General features: G+C 40.9%; 1 protein-coding gene across 1 annotated transcript in view; it reads right to left on the bottom strand.

Annotated features, from left to right (window-relative positions):
- Positions 1-935: 935 nt before the first annotated feature.
- The window catches only part of IGF1 (insulin like growth factor 1), a gene marked incomplete at its 5' end in the record, with an annotated part of 54,702 nt that continues 33,446 nt past the window's right edge, over positions 936-22,191 (bottom strand). The window contains 3 exon segments of the mRNA XM_084256258.1: positions 936-1,120; positions 1,122-1,213; positions 2,689-2,870. Coding sequence (XP_084112384.1) covers positions 1,021-1,120; positions 1,122-1,213; positions 2,689-2,870 — 374 coding nt within the window. The 3' untranslated portion in view covers positions 936-1,020.

Below are 22,191 nucleotides of genomic sequence, written 5' to 3'. Positions count from 1 at the left end.
CCCCATCCCCTTCATGTGTTGAAAGAAGCCCTAACCATCAGTACCTCAAATTGTGACTGTATTTGGGACAGGATTTTTAAGATAAAATGAGGTCACAAAGGTGGGTTTTTATGGAGGGATGTCTTATAAGGACCTCCAGTATGACAGGTGTCCTTGTAAGAGGAAGAGATTTGGGCATCCAGGTATGCAGAGAGGGAAGGCGATGTGAAGACATAGGGAGGAGAGGGCAACTTACAAACCAAGATGTGAGGCCTGGAAAAGACACCCCCTCACAGCCCTCTGGAGGAGCCAGCCCTGCCGACATCTTGATCTTGGACCTCCAGCCACCAGGAGTGCGTGCAAATAAATTTCTGTGTAAGCCCTCCAGTCTGTGGTACTTTGTTATGGCAGCCTTAGCAAACTAATACCTCCTTTAAATCTGATTCCAAAGTGCAAAAATAAATAAATAAAAAGGAGTCAGTGACCTCTTCTCATAGGTTTCCTCACAGGCTCACACACACAGGCATTTAGGCAAATACTAAATGCCCTTTGGCCTGAACCTGGACTTGACTAAGAAAAGGAAGAAAAATCTGGGAATTGTTATGACACAATTCAATCTTCCTGAGAATTTTGGGCTAATATTTAACTCTGGACATGTATTGACATGGGCAATTCTCCTATAATAGAGTCACAAAACATTTAAAAATGCATGTAAAAAGAAGGCCTGATTTCAATCTTAATTTTTTAGCTATGATTCTTATTTAATGAGTTTTGGAGGGAAGAGAATACTCTGTCTTATTTGCCCCTTTAATCATTTTTATTCATTTTTCATTCTTGCCACTTTCTTTCTTTGGACTTTCTTGGCCATTACAGTTTTGTTTTCCATGTTTCTTAGCCACATCCTACAACCGGCACCGCCTTCTCCTTGCATCACACGCATTATCTAGCCCCCCAGGCCTATTTTTCTTCATTTCCTCTAGCCACTTCCCAATTTTCTTTATCGCTGTCTCCTTTTCTCTCATGGTCCTTGCCTCTGTCTGCTTAGTCCTTCTCTCCTCCATTGTCCTTTTTTGCCTCTGGGTTCAGAATTTCTAGCTCCTCTGCTCTTTCTTCTTTCCTTTGATCTGCTGACTTGCTTCCGTCCCTCCATCTCTTCCCCTCCTGGGTGTTCCTGTGGCCCACCTTTCCTTCTCCTCTGAGACTTCGTTTTCTTGTTGGTGGATGGGGGCTGATACTGCAAACATCACAAAAATAATTGCATTGAGAACAAGCGGTTCCCTCGGTGTCCCGGAAGACAGAGTCTCTGCGTCAGCCCAGAAGCCCGGGCTCCGTAGGATGCGGGAGACAAGATAGGTGTTGGAGAGGAACCTGGACCTCAGTCACTAGACCCAACATTCCAGAACTGCGGGACTCATGTCTGACCCCCACCTCCCCTCCCCAACTAATAATGGAGAGGTCACCTGGGAAGAGAAAGAATTAACCTGCCTTCACCCCTTTAAGCACACTTTTCAGCCACATTCACCGACAAGTCCCCTCTGTGGTCCTTGCTCCCTGACTCACTCATCAGCTACTGTTCTCTGTGCACCACGTTGTGCCAGTTCCTGCCCATCACTCCAGGTGGTTCTCTGGGGTCACCTCTTTGCTAAGCTCCTCCCCCACCCCCTGCTCACCCCCATCCACCTCCAGCTTCAGCTGTGGTCAGGGACCAGGCAGACAGCAAAGGTCACATTATGAAGGGCTTTGTCTCTTATTTGTACTCTCTGCACAGTGCTGGTTTTGCCTCCAAAGATTAAAACCACAGTTGTTTTTTTTCTGCCAAAAATCCCCAAGGAAACCTAAATGAGAATTTTTTCTTCTCTACTCATTCTTGATTGTTTCCTTTCTTCTCCTTTACCTTCTCTTTAGTTCTCATTCTTTCTAATTAATGACTAAAATTTGGCCAGACATTTATTTTTTTTTCCACTCATGCACTTACTCATTCATTCAACACAAATTTATCAAGTAACTAATGTGTATCAGATGATGTAAGCCCTACAGATGGTGGAGACAGTATCTTTAAGGCTTGTTTAAAGTCTAGCTCTTAGAAAAGACACCTGCAGATTTTGATCATTAGAAATTTCTAGGTGTTTTTAGAGCCAAATAGAAATGTGTATTTTTAATTTTTTCTTTAAATTATGTTGGACACTGGATGTGAATTTCAAATAGTTCCCATTTTAGAGTAGGTTTTTCTTTGCACCTTTGGAGAATACCAGGACTTGAAAGATTACATGCTTTGTTATTAATTACAGTGGTGACAAACATTAACATTTGTCCAACAGTTACACGGTGCAGGCACTGAAAAGCAATGTAATATGCGTGACCTTAATTTTTACAATGGGCGGATGTAGTAGATATTATCATTTTCCATGTTACATGAAGCAAAGGCTGAGATAGTTTACGTTATTTGACTGAGGGCTCTCAGCTGGTGAGGGAGGAACTCATATTTAGAAGACTCATACTTAGTCCTCTGTCTTCTGGTTATCAGGTCCTCCAGAGCAGTGGAAGAGATTTTGCAATGAGAAATGACCAAAGGGAAGGTCATCTAAGATGAGACTGGAGCTTTTTGACCTATAAACTGGGGAGACTAAAGGGCATAATGTGTGTTTGGTTCACCCACAATATAAGATACATGTCTCTCGAGGGTGTCTGGTTCCCAGTGGGGTGACTTACCTTCTGAGCCTTGGGCATGTCGGTGTGACGCTGGGCACGGACGGAGCGGGCCGCCTTGGCAGGTTTGAGGGGTGCGCAGTACATCTCCAGCCTTCTCAGGTCACAGCTCCGGAAGCAGCACTCATCCACGATGCCTGTCTGGGGTGTCCTCCGACTGCTGGACCCGTACCCCGTGGGCTTGTCTGCACAGAGCAAACGCAGAGCGACCTGGCTTTAGAGCAGCTTCTGCTACCTTCACATCTCCACTCAGCTCCTGAAGACTCTCCTCTCCCCACACCCAGTCCACTTCCCCATACTCCCTTGTCTCCACCTCTTCTTGAAGCTTCTCCAATAATTCCTATCCCCATAGATCCTTCTAGATTCTAGCATATCTCCTGGCGTCTATACAACACTTGTTAGCACTAACTGACTCACCAAGCACTTTAACTGTATTCATTTTCCTCAAGTTCTCAGTCCTATGCTCAATCCTAGTTCTTTATGTACTGACATAGTTGGGAGTCTGCTAGGAATATTAGTTAAAAGAAGGTCAAATTCTCAGTTTTCCTAATGTTTTTAACAACTCTGTAGTTTTGACGCGCAAGGTGACTCAAAGGTTGGCTAGTTGGCTTATTGCTTTCCCTGTGACTCTAGATTGAGTATTACATAGATTTAAATCTGGAAAGGGTTCCTTGTTTTCTAGTGTAGAAACTGAGATTCATCTGTTGATCCAAATAAGAATTGGTTCCCTTCCTCTGAATACCCTCTTCCAGGATCATGTATGTTCATTGTATATGGTCAGACAGCATCACCGCTGATTACATCTGGAAGCCTTGGAACCGGGAAGGTATGAAAGTACCAATGTGGGAGGCGCCCTCTCCTATAGCCCTAGAGCAACCAGAGCCATCAATTCCATTCTGCTTGTCCAGAAGGAACACCAGAAATCAAAAAAGTTTTTTGATATTTGCAAACAATTAGACCTCTTTACTTGGCAAGTACATTTTGGTTTAGTTTTATTTTGTTTTGTTTTGATTTGGACACACTTTTCTTGGCTCTAGAATTAAAAAAAGCAGGCAAAACAAGCTTACAGGAAACTTGAATCCAAAATATTTGTAAACTTTTTGTTAAATCAAATCTTGCTTATACGCATCAATGTATAAAACAAACACAGTGAAACTCTTGATTTTGGGAAGAGTCACGGGACTGGATCTTGGCCTTCTTTTACCACCCTGACCTCCCTTTGGAGGTGGGTGATCTAGGTCTTCTCTACTGATGTACAGGCTTCATGGAAGAAAATTCATGAACCGTGACTCAGAAGAATTGTTATCAATCTGACATGTATTCAACCTTAAATCCTGACACAAGAAGACAGCATTATGCATTAAATAAAATGTTTTATGTTCACATAGCAGCAACACCAACACCATACTTAAGGCTAAAGTTTTGAAAGTCAAACTCCCCATGTAGTTCAGAATATAAGGTCCATGTTAATGGCCTGCTACCAAACTAGTTTGGCAGCCTCTCTGTTCCAAGGGCCAGACTGTTCATGGCATTCTGGAAGATTCCAAATGTTTTCCTGATGCTTGGCACAGGAACGTGGAGTATGTTTCCTCCCCACAAGGTAGGTTTCTTGTCATTCGTAAGACAGCTGGGAGCAGTAACCCAGTGAGGATTCCTTTGTGGTCTCTCTGGGTGGGTCTCCTGCTTTTGCCTTGGGCAAACCCTGAGGGCTCTTCAAGGCTAAGGCATTTGGGAGGGATGGGCAGCTGGCCCCATCTGAGCCTCAACAGTGTTTTCACTTGCCATTGGAGGATTGACTAGTGCACAAGACATGCTTCTACTTGCCAGCCGGACCCTGGCCAGCTGAGACTCTGTTGGTCTCTTGGGCAATGTAAAGAATGTTTTTGTTTTTTTGTTCTTATAATCTTTTCTGGGACTATAAATTAGAGGAAAGGCACACATGGGCTTACATGGTTCTTCTCAATCCTGAAGGGACTTCTATATGTTTTTTGTTAAGTGGCTCTTTCAAGAGGCCAAAGGAATCAGCCAGTCAAGAGTAGTCAATACATTTTGGTTTTCTTTTGGTGTAGGGAGGAAGAAGATGACTAGGCCTGCTTTGAGATTAGTTTTCCCTGTCATCTACCACAGGTAACGATTGTTCTTTGTTGAAGCTACAAATTTCTTAATGAGACATAGTTAGGGTTTGTTTGTTGACTTGGGAGTAATAATTTGGTATTTGGGGGGAAGGGGTCCAGAAACCTTCAAACTTGGCTAACTCAGAAACAAATTCATACTTATGGATTGATGGTAGAGAAGAATAGGCTTGGCTATTCTAGGACCTATTTGGCATTTCCATTTCTAACATCTTGAAAGTAATCTTCCTTCTGAGGCCCTATAAATGCAGAGGCTCCAGCTACTGGATGTAGAAATCGATCTTCATCTTGGAATGGCAGAAAATGAAGAAAATGTTGTATATAGTGCATGTCCCCTGCTTGATGACAACAGTCATGAAATTCATGAAAGGTCTATTTCCTCTGTGAAGTTGAAAATAATCATCAATTCAGCAACAAATAATAACCTGTACTAGGCAACCGATTTGTCACTTCTCTTCGATGAGTTCAGAATTTAACTGAGTGCATATAGCAGCACTGTTTACAATAGCTAAGCTTTGGAAACAACCCAAATGCCCAAAAATAGATGACTGGATCAAGAAGATGTGGTCCATATATACCATGGAATATTACTCAGCATTCAAAAAAGATAAACACATGCAATTTGCAGCAACATGGATGGCGCTGGAAGGGATCATGCTCAGCGAAATAAGCCAAAAAGAAAAAGAAAAATACCGGATGGTCTCACTCATAGCAGGAATCTAGAAAACTTAAATAAGGGACCAGGAAAATGAATATAAGAAAGTGAAAATCAAAATCAACAAAAAACTATGAACCAGAGACACTTTTTGGGGGGCGGGAGGGGAAGGATTGGGGTCAGAATGGGGCGTTTGCAATTGTATGGGGGAATATAAAAATAAAATTTATTATTTAAAAAAAAATAAAAAAATAAAAAAAAAAGAATTTAACTGAGTGCAGTCTACAAAACAGCTGTGCTTTATTAGTCTATAGATTAATGAATTTAGGGACAGAGAAATTTAGGTCATTTCTGTAAAGTTCCATAAAGTACCTTTACCTTATCTTCAATCTGTTTTTTTTTTTTTAATGTGGTTAAAATTGTGTTCCATACACTTAAACATTTTGCCATAAGTGCAAATAGTAGCTATCTCTGGCTGGCTAATCCTGGAGAGATGATTTTCTTTGTCTATTCATTATGTTTAAAATGGACTAATTATTTATATTCCCTATGTGTGTGTGTTTACCTATTGCCTTTCAAAATTTAACTCATTAGTTGAAGTTTTCTATAGCTACTTCCTTGTTCTACACCAAGATATTTAACAAAAAACTCATTTACACCATGTGCTACAGTTGAGGGTCAAAGTTTAGCTCCTTTTAAGTGCCTCCTACTACCTTTTTGTCTAAAACCAGAATAAAGACCCTTGTTTTCTGTGGGTTAAAATAAGAAGGCTGATACAATGTGACTTACTAGAAAGGCAGTAAAATAACTTAGTCCAGTATCAATTTTGAGAAAAATAGCAATTTTTAATGACCTTTCAATTGTAACTATTGTCTCTATAACTAATTTTAATCAATTTTTCCATCTTTGCCTTTAAAACATCAGTAGGCACCATGTAATCCTGTTCTAGTGGGCAGAATCAGAATTGATAGGTGAAAGGGAAAAAATACTGCATTAATATCAGAAAAATGTTTCTAACAATTTAACCTCAAAGGTGTTAAAAAAAATGGGGCAGACTTCTTTTAAAGATAATGAAATTTACATTAACAGAAGGGGTTAAATAAAGGTTGTTTGAACAACTCTCAGAGTCTCTAGGAGCATAGTCTTGTGCTGAACACAGTGTGGACTGCTAGGGTCCTTTCTATTCCAAAGATTCTGCAAAAAGTGATGAAATAGAGGAGGAAACTCTTCTAGGCCAAATATTCAGTATGGTTAGAAGTCACTTAGATTGCTTTGAAGAACGAAGTTCAAGTATTTTCTAACTTAGAAAGTAAAACATTGTTTTCTAATATTTAAGTCCCCCAAGATGCTCAAAACATTTTCTTCAGTCAATACTACCAAAAACAAACAAACAAACAAACAAACAAACAAAAAATAACCACAGGTGACTGTGATAGTCCTTTCTACAACTAGCTATAGACCCATAGTTAGTGGTACTGGCATTATGAAATATCAATATATTTGCTCAACTATTAGAATCAATAGCTATGTATGAAATTCCACAGATTTTTTCTTGCTGACAAAATTTGGACATTGGAAATTTATATATTTATTTTGTTAGTAATATTTCCTTAGAACCTGCTGACCAAGTCTTGCTTGACAGACAAGTTGGTTGTCAGCTACCCTAGGACTTGATTCCTCTATGGTCAGATATCATGTATTGTCACATCACACTATTGTATTTTGAAAGTGGGCCAACAGATGGAATTCCAATGGTTAAACAGTTGACTTCTGTAATAATAGCACTTCCCTTTAAATAATGCATGGTCAGTGGAGTAATTCAATAATCTTCAGGGCAAACTTGCTAGGTTTGGGGCAGAACTGTGGCATCATCAAAACCACAACAATTGCTGAGCCTTACATTTTGTCATAGAGGCAAGCAGCTCATTCTCCATTTCTGAAGGGGAAGGTGTAATGCTGTGATTTGACTGGGCTTATCACTTCGAGAGCAAAGACCTCAGGTCGGTCATCACCAGTAAAAATGTCATTATCTCTCTTGGTGCTGCAGAAACTTGTTTCTTATAGGTTTCTAGAAAAGTGATTGGGACATTGTATTCAACATTAATTTCCTTTGGAACTTCCCCTCTTGATGAATGAGAAAGTTTTAATTATATTAACTATCACTGGGAAAATGACACATTGATGTGAAGAAACAGTATGCAAATAAAGAAAAATGCAAACATTTTCCAAATAGGGAAATACCCAGTTCTGCAAACAACCACTTGTTACTCTTTAGGTTCCATGTAATAAAACTATTCTCTAGAAATTGCTAACAGGAGGAGTGTCTAAAGTTGATCCTGTTTTGAAAACAGGAAATAAGAAGTAAGACATTTCAAGTTGGATTTTGAGAACTATTTCTAGAAAATTCACAATTATGTGATTGATAGAAAACACAAATGGGACTATTAACTGTTAAGGATCTAATCTGTATTGAACTTTTATTAAGGATTGATGACACAGTCAATGATTACAGTTAAATATAAAAGTTAGAAAATGAGGTTTCTTTTACCAAGTATTTATCCCAAATCTCCAGACATGCTGATAATTTAGAATACTTGGGAATGTGTTAGTTTCTTAGGGCAACATTGCTTCATGGGTTACCCTATCTAGTAAAAATTCACTCAGTTGACATAATTTTGCATGAGACACTAGCAGGAAAGTTGGGAAAAATGTGAGTAATCTTAAAGTTGTCATTATTTTACTATTTTAAGTACTCTTTTCATTTGTGAAAAGAGTTCAAAAGTGAGAGTCACTTTTCAGTCTTCCCAACACATTTTATGCCTTCAAATGAAACACTGGATTTTCCCCATGAATTCCTAATATAAGGAGAATTGTGATAAGACTATTATTCAGACCCCAAATTAAATACATCAAATGGTTAATATTTCCTGAATTCATAGGATTTACATCTAATATAAAACCTTTGTATGGGTCAATATTTTACCTTTACAAAATTCTATGGAAATCACACTTGAATTAAAGTTACATACTTAGTAAAACTATGGAAAGATATATTCACAACTATAAACAAGTCATATCGGTATGCACTTAGAATAACCTGCACATATACACACACATACTCAAACACATGGCAGGGAATTAAGTGGTTTTCCATCAGGATATCAAAGTTATTGCTAAACACTTTGAAATTAGGATTTTCTAAAATATATACTTATGACCTGCCTTATGTTTCTAGCGGAAGTTGAACATTTCTGCCTTTCTGCAGAAAGATTTTTCCATGTAGGATTGACCTTTGGCATCTGTAAAAATGAACACTGAGAAAAATGTCCTCTTTTCTATGAACTGCTTGTCATAAGCTTTTCTTGAAAATCTATCAAATTGAGGCATCGATTTCACTTTGGCCTGTGTTAATTTTTAATTGCCAGTGTTTGCTGGTCCCACTACTTCTCAATTGGACGAGGTCATCTTTTCTAGGAATCATGGCCCTGTTTGACCTACCACCACCACCCCTGACAATTCAGCAACTCTTTCTCAGCTACTAAATCCCCGCAATCCAAAAGGCCAAAGTCTTCCCGTTACCCAATCAAGTCAATGTTTGTGTATCTCTGGTTCTAAAAGCATAATTCTGTGGGCTGCCCCTTTCTTTAAACCCTCCTTTCTTTTGGAAACCCCAGCTCAAGGGCAGGTATGAATAGAGTGCTATTCAGTCTGCTGTAGCCTCCAAGGCCAGGGAGCTTAACTGTAAGACTGAGGGGCAGGAAAACTAGAGATTCAGAGCAGAAACATTACCGTTTTAGGATTCTTTGGAGAAATGGGCCGACAGAGTGGGAAGTAACGTGATGGATTACTTTAGCCTGATACAATGCCCTGGAGGACAAGCATCTTGCCAGGACAGCACAATTTACTAGCTTAGGTCTGATTCCAGGGCTTAGTGGAGATAGATGTAGCCAACAAAATTATATTTTGGCAAGAGAAATGCTTTGCTGGACAGAAATGTTGTCCGAAGGGAATGGTTTGGTTTATCGATGTCTAAGGTAAAAGATAATCAAATGCCAAGAGGTCATTTTTATGTTTGAATTGGGTCTGCTTTGTTAAGTTCGTTACCATTTTCTCGTATATAATACTGATTATTTTGAACATATTACAGGTTTTACTATGATCTGTCTGTGATGGATGTCATATCAATGAAGGATGTGGATGGAATAAAAGATGTGAAATGAATGGTTAAAAGCACAGGTTTTGGAGTCAGACAGACTTGGGTTCCACTTGCTCACTGTTCACCTTGGATCAGGCATGCAATCTGCTAAGACTCAGAACATTACATGCAAAGTGGATATAATAAGAGCATTTCCCAGGACTGTTGTGAAGATAAAGTGAGGATGTTCCTAAAGTATTTTGCACAATGTCTAATTCACAGTAGACTCTCAATAAACATTAGCTATTAGAATAGCTATTGCTATTACTGTGGAGTTGAGCTGGCAGCATAGCTTCCTCTCATACTTTTAAAAATGCATCCTTTCCAGTTTGGCTGAAAGGGATGGCCTCTCTAGATAAGGAAGAACTGTTCTCCATTAAAATAAATGAATAACTGTTCCTTTGTAAAGGATATCTAAGTTCTGGGTTGTATAGACAATCCTGAATAGTTGTAATCTCTATGAGAATGGACCCTCCAATTGAGTCAAACAAGGCAAAGGCAAACAGACTTATCTTGACCTTTTACTACCTTCCACTTCTCCCAAATAATCCACTAGTTAAAATAATTGGACTTTCAGTGTTAATATTCACCCTCTTATTTCAGAGCAAGGCAAGATACGGAAGTGGGCCCAGCGCACGGTCAGAGGAGGTTCCCCATCACTTCTCTGCTCTCTCCCCACTTCATGTCTTGCCTCTTTATTTTATCTTTTTCTTCCATATCTATTGACAGCTATTGGCATCCTTTTTACTCACTGAGAGACCTTAGGGCAAAGCTCAAACTATGTTAGGCTTGGAATTAGGGTTGAGTTACCTCCCTGGAATGACTGAAAACTAGGGATCCGATTGTCATGCTTTGGAAATAAGCAGCCACCAGGTAAACAATGTCACCAGACCCACTTAATCACTACTCCATCTTGGACCTATGCCTGAATCAGATGAAAACAGACAAGGAGAGAAAGAGTAAGACGGACTGTTGAGGAATCATGTATATGGACCTCGGTTATCTCATTTTTTTTGAGAAAGACTGTGACAGAAATTGTAAGATGAGTCTGGCTCCAACCTGGAGATTGCGGTCATGCCACCAGCATTATCTCCTACGTTACACCGTTATTGTTAGTCTGCTTTTTCAGATGTGGGAAAAGAGCCCTTGTAGGTAAAACATAAGGCCCTCGTGAATAGAGGGGCATGCCCCTCTTTCTGGTACCACAAAAAGATGAATCAGCCAAAGGGGTATTAAAACACATTCTCTTTATTTTTAGTTTCACTCTAAAGTCTATCATTTCTCTTTTCTTTGCAACTTGGCACCTACCCTGCGTTCTCAGGGGCCCTGCTCCCTGTCATTCTCCTTGCTTGGGTCTCTGTTTTGCTCAGGACACATCTGGAGATTTTCCCAGGGGTAGGTGTGACACAGCTAGGATGGCAGGTGAAGAGTTGATGGCTGCCAGGGCCAGTCTGGCAGGTCTGAAGGGAGAGTGTAGGGAGGTAGAGGCCCTGTAAAGACAGGCATCTGGGCCTGCATCAGGGAGTGAACTGTTGGAAGGCAGCCTCCACAGCAGCAAAGACAGTGCTTGGCACTACTGCAGCAAAGGAACAGCCAGAGTCAGTGACAGATTGAAGGAGGGAGGGAGAAGGTGGAGAATGCATTACAGATAAAAATAACCACATGGTGCGCACATTGGTGCCAGTTGAGTTGTGCATGATGCCCTTTTCATGCCAGCGTGTCAACAGTGTTGTTCCTGGGGAGTGTTTCCACAGCACCTAGCATGGTGCCATATGCACAGAGGGAATGAAAAGAAGGCAATATGGTGCACTGAAAACAAGGCTGGCCGCCAGCCCCGATCCTTTGTGTAAACTCACAGGCAACCCAAACTCCGATATTCAGTTTTCTTCTATCGACACACAAAGGCCTGGATAATATCAAGTGCTCCATCTAACAATATGACTCAGAGGATTACCCAAATGGTTATGCTACCTACTTTTTAATTAATAATGTATGCATTACAGATCCGTGCTTCTCCCTAATACTAGGGAAATATATAGTGAGGAGAAACTTGATGAGAGAACCAGGAGTTTCCTCTTTGTCAAGTCCAATGTTAGAGGAAGACTAGAGTTATAGGCTAAGTTCAAGGAAAGAGTGTTGGATGTGATACAGGCTTTGTGGATGCCAACCCCAATCCATCAAGACACTGGGAACTACAAATCCCAGGATCCCCAAAGGGAAGTTGCAAGGACCTAAGGGTGGAGTTAAGCAGCCATTGTCTCTGTTTGTAAATAAAAACAAGCCATGTTAGTGGGGTTGGGCACAGTTGGCTCATGCTCTTGGCCAGGCAGGTTTGGTCTTGGCAGGTCATTTGGGATTCCAGGTCTGTGGAATGGGTAGGACACATTTAAGAATTTATCTCCCTCTTTTCTCCCAGAGTTGTACATTTCCTCATTCCCCTTCCCTTGTAAATAAACCTTTTGTTAACCTTTATAAAAAAATAAATAAAAATCCATAGGTATATAAGGGGGGGGGAAAGAGTGTTGGATGTGAGGAGGGAAATTGGGGAATACATCCAAAATGGTGATGGGTTTGAGGAGGAAGAGGGCAAGACCATCTATGGGGACTGTTCATGGCAGAATACAGGTGTGAATTAGAAGGATCCCAAAGATAAGAGAGTCATTTGTTGGAGCTGTTGAAACAAGCTCAATTTAGCTATATTATATAAAGCTGAAAGAATCAAACTGTATTTTGAAAACCAGAGCTCTGGAGGTTTTGAGGGAGAGGAATGGCTCTCACTTGTGTGGGCTCTTAGAAACGAGAGTTAGTGTGAAAAGAGGTTTTCTAAAAATCCCTGATTGTGGCCTTTTACTATTATTTTTCAGAAAACTGCACCTTCAAAAGGTGAATAAGTGATCAGCTCTAGGAGGGCTGTTCATACTGTCAACCAGAAGGCTGAACTTCTGGAGCTCAATGGAGGCCAACATCTCATTTCACTACTTCCCTGGGTATCTATCAATGGTATATGAAGCCTCTGTGTGATATTCCATTCCTTCCAGAGGGGAAGAGGCATAATTTCCCTAGAAAATTCTGGCTATAGCTACTTGTCATCTCATAATAATGTGAATGGGTTCCAGACTGGTCTTTGTCATTGGTATCCAACATCTACCCAGAGGGCTAAATTAGATGACCATTACAAATGTGGCTTTTGAAATGCCACCCTCTTTATTGGTAAAATAAGTTAATGTTAAGGTTATTAAAATTTAAAAACCTGTATAAGGAGTTCTACTTGTAGTAATAGTCACCAAAATACCAAGAAGGTATGCATTGTTCATTTAGAGAGTGATTATATTATTTCAGGAAATTTCAGCTAAAATCTGGACTCATCAGATCAACCTTTATGCCTTTTTCCCAATGGAATTTTGCTGCTGTGATTTTTCTCCCTTTTCTTTAACATCTGATTGCTTAAACATGACCAAAAAACTTTCAGTGCTTTCCTGAAGTATTATATTTTAGAATTTCATAGGCAAATCCAAAGATAATTGAAGAGGTTTCTTAGTAATCTTTTGGCAGTCATTGACTCTTGTTAGTTTTTAGCCATCTTAATTCTCAAAGTCACACCTCTTTCCCAAATGTTATTTTTCTGAATTGAAGAAGGGAACTATGAATAATGAGAGAGAGAGGTGTGGTTAAATTGCAGCTTATCTCCAAGCTAAATCCTGTTCTCATCTTTTTCCATCTGGGACTGATATTATGTCCACATAGCTAAACTTCATTAAATGCTTTAAAGCAAATATTATCAATCAAGAAAAATCTCCTCCTCTCTTATTTATTTTGACTACATTCAGCAAAGAAAAATATTTTCAGCCTGTGTGAATGGCTGGAGAAATCAAACCTTTAAATTTTTATTTCTTCTCACATATGCAAACATACCCTGAATACTCCCATAACTTACTCTGGGACCCCTTGAGCAGCAAACTCTTGGCCTTCTAGACAATCAATCACTGCTATGAATTTCCTTTTTGAGAACTAGAGACAGTTGCCCTGGAAGTCACCTTCCAGTCTACCCAATTATAATGCAGAATTAGTAGGTCTTGTCACAAGTAAGTGAATTGAGGGCTAACGTGTCATACAGTGGGGGAGGCTCCTTCATGCAGGAACATGGATCAGTATAACTGCTTGTGGGACATTTTATTTCCCTTGACACTTGCCTCTGGCTGCTCTCTCTGGCTCAGAACGGGGTTTGGGAGACTGCATGGAGATACTGCTTATGCGGTATCCTGAGGCATATTTAGCTTTGTCCTAATTCCAGCAGGAAATGAGGGTCCAAGTTCAGGGGCTAAATGCTCTCTCTTCAGATACACTCTTCCAGCAGGGCAACCTCTGTTCTCTCTTCCCAGTCTTCAAGCAGGTTTTGCTTTCTTGTAATCCCAAACAAAACCTCCCACAACAGAGAGGAGACTCTCAAGCCCACTGCTTTCTGCATGGGTGTCGTCTCCATATCCATTTGACACTTATCTGTATAAATGCTGGATACATGTCTGTATAAAAGCTGCATGTATACATCTTCAGGTTGATGAATAGAATGACCCTAAGGATCTTGTAGGAGTTTCTTTATAAGAAGGGTGAGAGGAGATGAATGAAACCTTTGGCCCCCAAATAGGAGCTTTGGCAAGAGAATGTGGAGAAAGTTACTCATATCCTCAGTTCTGAAATGTGAGTTTAAGTCATTGCTGATGACTTCTGAAGAAAGGAATGGTATGGAAAAGGGGGGCCTTTGACTTAGAAACATTTTTGTTTTCTTCTGAAGACTTACTAATTCATTACTTTTTCTTTTCAAGAAACTTCTCCTCCTCGTCTTCCGCCTCCATTGCTTCTGGTTCAAGAAGACAATGTGATAAAGGTCACCTGTAGAAGTCTTAATCTTCTCACGGAACCAGTGCTCCCCCAGTCCACCAAGATCTGCCCTAGCCAGGCATTTCCCGCTGTCAGACTATGAACTGTCATAAATTCCTTGCATTCTTCAGGACATCTGTGCCTCCTTTTGCCACTTTTTTTTTTTTTTCTTCCTGGTACTCAACAGGCCACAAATCACTCTGGACTTCTCTTTCCAGGCCGTTGATGTCTTAACACTCTTCTTACAAACCAAATTCCTCTCTTGTCCTTGGCGGTGGCTTTTGGCTTCCCAGCTTTCTCGTCTCCCCCATCTGGGTTAGTCATCTATGGCATCATCATCAGAGTCTTTTTCTCCTACTCTTCCAGCTGGTCTGGAATTATGCATTTCTTCAAATGTCAAGTGACCATTCAGATCATAGTACCTGGTCTGATGCTTAGCTCCCTAGCATGCTTTAAACCCAGTAGTGCAGGATAATGCCACTATGTAGCAAGAAGACCCCAGAAGACTCAAACCTAGAGTTACTGATTAGCTAGTAAGTGAGAAGTTGCTACCATATACCATATGACCCAAGTCATAATGCAGTGAGGCTGAAAACTTCCATTAAATACAAGTATCTCCTGAGATTCCGTTCTTCCATTCATTTTATATTTAAATTTATTTCTTTGACATTTAGAACAATGGAAGCTTTTTTACATTAATATATTACCAATAGCTTCCCTTGGTTGAACGCTTTCTATCAAGCAACTACAGATAATATTTTTTTTCAAGTCTTATCTCATTTTCATCTTGCAGCAACTACATGGAAGAGGCATATCATATCCACTTCACATAAGAGGAAACTGAGGCTTCAAATCAAATTGCTAGTACGTCACAGAGCCAGACACCTCCACTGGGACACCTTGAATGTAGGAGAATTCCCAGGTGAGGGAAAACTCTGAAGTTGATACTGTTTCTGGGATTCTCAAAGGCAACTTGATGCTTGTACACCTGAAGGACACGTGCGAGGTCTTCTAAGTTAGTCCACCAACCCCAGGGTTTGAGCACATTCAGTAGACAGAGTTTTAACCTAGATATATTCTGGAGAGTTCCAGGAAAAATACCATGCATAGCTTTTGTTCTTGAAAGATACATCTGTGCAATCCTGTAGTCTGCTGGTACATTGCTGGTTATTGGATGCTCACATGTCACCCAGTACACTGTGATTCTTCCCAGTCAGCTTTGTCGTGCAGCCAGATCACCCCATTTCCAGACCTCTTAAATTGCACAGCATATAACAACTTTAGCAGAAATTGAAATAAAGTTATTTTAACCATAATCTTGGTATCTCAACAAATTATATTATCTTCATTGTTCTAATTTTTTCCAGTTCACATCCAGATGCACACATCGTTTTGACACACTTATAGTCACAGCCTAAATTTAATGTACTATTGTATTTTTCCACTTAACATTCTATTACATTTTCCACAGTGCTACATGATCTTCATAATTATCATTTAAAGCTACAGAATATTTTAAGTAGATTCGCCACCAGTTGTTGGATTAGCCATTTTCCTGTCACTGGACACTGAAGCTATTTCCAGTTTTATCTTTATTTTAATGAATGTAGAAGTGTCTTTGTGCATTTAACTTTCTATTCATTTTCTATTATTTATCAGAATAAATTCTCAGAAATGGAATTATTGAGTCAAAGAATATTATCAGACAATTTTGATGAAAGTTCATAAAGAGCAGAAAAGAAGCCCAGAGGACAAAATAGAGAATTATATCCAGATTTCCTTCTAGGGTTAGAAAAGAGACAGCCAAGGTGGAGCACAAACAAATTCTTACCTGTATCCCCTGAATTAGAACAAAAGAACCAATTTCTGTTTTCAATTACTAGTGCAGTTTCCTCTGAAGGAAACATGGGATGTAACCAAGACTTGGGTTTGGCATCCAAAGGTTTGCTGAGCAGAAAAAAAACCCAAAAAGCAGGGAAGATGAAAGTGGTGACAAGAGACCCTGATTCTCAATTTTCAAGATTAAAAAGTACCTATGAGTTTACTTCTCTGGGGTGGGAGAGGAAAAAGTCAAGGAACACAGACACCACGAAGGCACCAATCCCTCTGCCTGGAGTGGGGATGTTATTTCTTGAATAGCAAAGGCTCCGATGCCAGGTTCCATCTGAACCCAGGTCCTCTGCAATAGTTCACACCCGTGCAACCTGGTCTCTCGCCTTTCTTTTGGGGAGCAATATCCCTGATAATCTGCTTCCCCATCTAACCCCTAATTTGGCCAACTACATCTTCCTCCTGACACTGCATTTATTCCTCTGCTACCTGTAGTCATCCAATCACCAATATTTATTGGCTACCTGCTATGTTCTAGACACTGTTCTCAGCACTGAGGATAAGTAAACAAGACAGACAAATATGGAATAAGGTCATATTCCTTTAGAGCTCTGATTACTATGACAACCTTAAAGAGAACTAGTGCAGCGATGCTGAGGTGAACAGGTCAGTGACAACTGCCCAGAGCAACTAATGTCTGAATCTAGCTAGAGAAATTTCTTTCAGGCCCCCGTGGGAATTCTTGACTGATGATGTCATTCCCACCAACCTCTCGGAAGCTGCAAAACGATTGCTTTGTCCATCATAACTACATATTAACAATATATTATCCTTTATTTTTTGCTTTATTGGACTGTCCCTTTTCCCCCACTTGACTTCAAGCATCTTAAGGGTGGGAGCTGTGCCTCTTCTTTCTGTGTCTAGAAGCACAGCACCGGGCATTTATCAGACACTTTGTAAATGCTCATTGATCAGTGGATTAATAGGTCAGGTGCACAAACTGTACCCGGAGAGATGTGGAGTGAAGAAATCTTTTTTTTTTGGAAAGAAAAAGGCCACCATCAGGGGCTAGTCTTTGTAGGTCTGTTGCTTTCTTGTTAAGGGGGGAATGATAGAGCTTGTGGCCTAACTAATAGTTACCTCTACAGGGTTGTGGTGAGTTAAGGCATCTAGAAATCATGAGCAAACACTCACACACTGTGCAGCACTGAGCAAACACTCACAAAAAGAATGTCACTGCTCATGGAGGTCCCAGCAGCCCCATGAATGAATTAACTTGTGAGACTGTGTAGGGAGGTGTTTAGAGCAGAGACCCCTGAGTTCAGTTTGCCTGAGTTCAGATGCTGGTTCCACCATTTATATCTATGTGGCTATGGGCAAGTGAGGTAACCTCTCAGCTCTCATCTGAAAGGGGGGATCGAAAGAGTACCACCTCACAAGGTCCTTGTAGTGTTGAATGCTTGTGGCAACCATCATTCAGCCAACAGTTAGTGAAGGGCTGTTATGTTCTAGTCTCAGGGTTCAGAATACAGATGGGGATAAAGGAGGCATAGTCCCTGTTCTCTCTCTGATCCTACCTTCATCACCTACCCCTCCCCACCCCACACCTACAGTCCGTAACACAAGTTGGCATTTTTGATGAGAGCAAAGTCCAGAGTTAACTACAGAGTCCCTGGAAATTCACAAACCACTTTCACACTCTCCTTGGCCATTTCAACAACTCCATGTGGCAGATTAAATGATTTCCATTTTATAATGAGAAAATTGACAGTTTAAGTGATTTATTCATCTGGAAGTTCCTTTGATGTCAAATGGTAAAGCTTCTCCATCCACATGTCTGCCCCGAACTTCCATGAAAGGAAGGATTGCAGATTCATAGACCCTTAGGGGTTCCTGAGGCAGCCAGGGCTGGTGTGATGAACATGCCGAGGGGTGGGTGGCCATACAAGGATGCATATCCGTGGTTCTCAAACTTGGGCTGCATCCCTATCACCTGCCATGGCTCCCTGCCTCACCCCAAGTTTCTGCTTTAATGGCGCTTAGGTGGGTACTCAAAAATTTGCGTTTTTAACAAGTTCCCAGATGATGCCGGTGCCTCTGTGTGATGAAGACTGCCAACATGTGCATCTAACCTATGATTAAGTAGGAGAATGCTAGCCAGGAGGAGAGGGCCAGGAAGACAGGAGTCTGGGAAAGCCCTCGGCTGCTTTCAAAACTCCAGAAAGGCTTCACATCTCTTGATAATTGCCTAATAAAGGTATCCATATGTTAGTCTGGTAGCAGAACCATTTTTATTGCAGAGAGGAAAAAAAATATCATAACCTTCCAAAGTAAGAAACTAAACTGAAACAAAAAACACATGTTGACCTTTTTCCCTTCCCTGCGTATTTTCTTTTATTGGCACAGTCTGTGTCATTCTGAATTCTAGCTAGCACCTGAAGATAACATGCCAGGTCACAGGGAAGGAAATTAGAGCCTTAAATTCCCCAGTCCAATGGAAAGCTGGAAACACAGAGACATTCTCTGATATTGAAAGCTGCTTTCCTAAGGACCAGGTTCATTTTATTTTTAGGCTTTCAGAATTGCCTGGTGGGTTTTCAAGCCAGTCTGCTTGGTGGTAAAACTTAGTTCAGAAGACTGACTTCTGAGGACTCAAATCTACCTCCTCTAAGCCTCCACCCTTTATAACCTCGAGGATAATGCAGAAGAGTCAGGCAGGTGGGGTGGGTTTTGGCCTGTTATCAGGACAGCATCAAAACAACCTTTCATGGATCACTAGAAACGTGTTCAAGGAACGTGAAAGAGACACACCGCCAATGATTGCCTGTAGAACCAAGCTGGTTCTATAAACCAGAAGACATTCAGATTTGCAAAAGGAAAAAACCTAATTTGCTGCTTGTCATCAGCCTACACAGAATTGTCTAAATTTCTCAGGCCACGTCAGGATCTATCCTGCCGAGGAAACAGGGTTAATTAATCCAACCGCTTCCACACAGAGTGGCAGGAAGAGGGCAAGCGATGCTCTAGTTCTTGTCCCAGCCCTTCTCTTGAGCGCGTGTGAGGCAACCCAGAGCTTTAAATCAAATGGTGCCCCGCAGGCAGGAAATCCACATTGGGAGCATGGGGAGGGGACAGGGGCCACTGCTGGCTGACAATTATAACCTTCCTTCAGGTCCCTGCTTCCATTTCCCTTTAAAAAGTTGGGTTTTTAATGATTCCTTTTCTAGTCACTTCCTCCCAATTGCCTCACTAGGTCATTTCAGTGCACGCCTTCTATTTCTGGAAAATAGCAGAGGGAAAATGACCTCATTCACTAATTGGGAAGCCAACTGGGTATCCCCAGAGTTGATGGGTACTTCTGTGTTAAGGGGGCCTCCTCACTCTCGGTGGCTGTTCTCACACAGCAGCCACCACAGGACCCCCCAGGGAGGTGAATACAGGGGTGCTTATTAGCATCTCTTTTGTACCTTGCACTCCACGAAGGTTGAAGGAAGCTTGGGAAGGGGCAGAACACTTGGTTGGGTCCCAGTAAACCCATAGGCTAATCAAAAACATGAACCAAGACATTAATATAATCCAGAGAAGAAATTTATTAGAACTTGAGAACTAGACATGTCCTTAGAAATCTCCCGGATAGTGGATGAGTTTTGGTAGAAGGTGTGTAAGACCAATAATGTGACGTGTTATGTATGTTTGTGGATTTTCCTGGAAAGTGGAAATGAAGACACAAAACCTTTTCAAAAGGTTCCATAATTTGTGGAAGCTAGAGAAGGTCTGTATTCAAAGAGAAGCTACTCTTGTTTCCATGGCCCCCTTCAGACCCCTCCAGGGTTGGCCTGCACAATGACTGCTTATGATTGGGGATCATATTGGGAATCATATTCCAAATGCCAAAGTCACCCAATGTTCAAAGACACCCAAGGATGCAAGACATCCAGCATCCTCCAAAGAGTGTTCTTTGGAGCGCACAGGGAAAATGCTTAGCAAACAGTTGTAAATATTGTCCATTTTGCAGGGTCACCAGCCTATTCAAGGTTGGGAGAGGTTCTGTAACGAAGAAATCTATTTGATGGTTCTGAAGTCCATTCCACCCATGCTTAGTGGGCCACTGAACCCCTGTTTTCCAGGAATGCCTATTAACTCCCTAAGGAAACAAGGTTCCTATATCCTGAAATTCCTTCCACGTATCACTTCTTTTGATTAAAGAGCATGAAAGAATCTTTTGGAAATGTAAATAATTAACTAAGTGCACTATCAGCATGAACATCCCAGCAAAAGTTAGTTCTAGGTCTCTGAAAAGGGACCATGAGGAAGATTGGTTTGTTGAAGGGGACTGGTTCAGAGTAACAGAACCCTGCTAAGCTGGAGGATCTCCTTGCAGAGATGTCTCCTGTTTTCCTCATCTAAAGGAGCCACCACCCTGATGATTATCATTCCCATTGTTTCTTTCAAATCATTTATCAAGATTTGACATGGCAATGTTTATTTCTTGGTTGACTTGTACTTTGTCTCTCTCCTCCCCTAGCCTCTTTGGAATGTGAGATCCATGAAGCCAAACCTATATGTCCTGTTCACTGCTGTAACCCCAACACCCACCACAGGTCTGCAAAGAGTAAGTGCTTAATGAATACATTTTCTATATAGGGACATAGTACTGAATGGATAGAGAAACAGCAATTGCTCTATCCCCAGTGTTTATCACTATGGCTGGAAAGATGTTTGTTGAATAAATGAATGGAGAGGGGTAGCCTGCATTATTTTTCATGCTCAAACCATGTTTGCGAATATTGTGAGAAAGGAGTGATATTCAGGACCTTCTAGCCTTGGTATAAATTAAGATTCCTTCCCTAAGGAATGAAGTCATAGACAAGAGTGTTTTTCGTATTGCACTAAGGGGAACATTGTCAAACATTTGAAGGCAAGATTAGAATGCAATGTTACCTTTAAACAATTTAGAAAGGGGGCAGGGAATTCAAAACAGGAAGATGTTTAAAATGGACAAAGACAGACTCCAACTGGTAGAGACAAGTACTATAGCAAAATAGCGGTGGGCTCTGAGTGAGTGAGAAAGCACTGTAACAAAATTGTAATATGAGGCGGGTGTATGTGGAGAATTATGAAATTAAAGCCTAGAGAGTAATCCTTCTACAAAACTTGGCATTGCTGTGGTTTTAATTAGAGTGGAAACTCAGATTTCATCCTCCTATTTCAAGACTCATTTGGAGAAGCTGGAAAGGATCCAGATAGGAGTAAGGAAAAAAATGATTAACTGGTGGAAAATGGAGTTAAGATTTAGTCTCCAAAAGAAAAAGCCAAGGGGCGGTTTAATCACCACCACCAAGTCAAAAAAGGATTAGTATTATTATGGGGTATTCTTCCTCATCTCGATGGAGGGCGAGACAAGGGCGAACAGATTCGTGCTACACTGAAAGTGTCTCCATCTAAATACTGGGGAGAATTTCTTGATTGTAAGGGAGAAACACGTGGACCCAAGGTGCTGTGGGAAGTTGCCCTGGAGATCTTTAAATGTTGGATGACACCATCTGCCTTGGAAGGCTTAGATAGAGGCAGGGGACTAGACCTGACGACCTCTGGGCATTCCTCCCATCTTTGATTCTGTATTCGGAGTCACGGCCACTAAGGACTCCCATTCTACAGTAATCCTCCATTCCCGTCATAAGACAGACCCCACACTGTCAAAATCCGAATAACTTCCCCTGGGAGGAGCTCGATTATTCTCTTCTGAAGGGGAAGGAAACTGATAGTGTTGCTTCAGCTGCTTCCCTTCTTCAGCTCCCACAGAGAGAGGCTTGCTTTTG

Source organism: Talpa europaea (genome assembly GCF_964194135.1).
Source record: "Talpa europaea genome assembly, chromosome: 15".
NCBI lineage: Eukaryota > Metazoa > Chordata > Mammalia > Eulipotyphla > Talpidae > Talpa > Talpa europaea.
The sequence above is the reverse complement of the archived record's forward strand: the minus strand, read 5'-3'. Positions and strand labels throughout refer to the sequence as shown.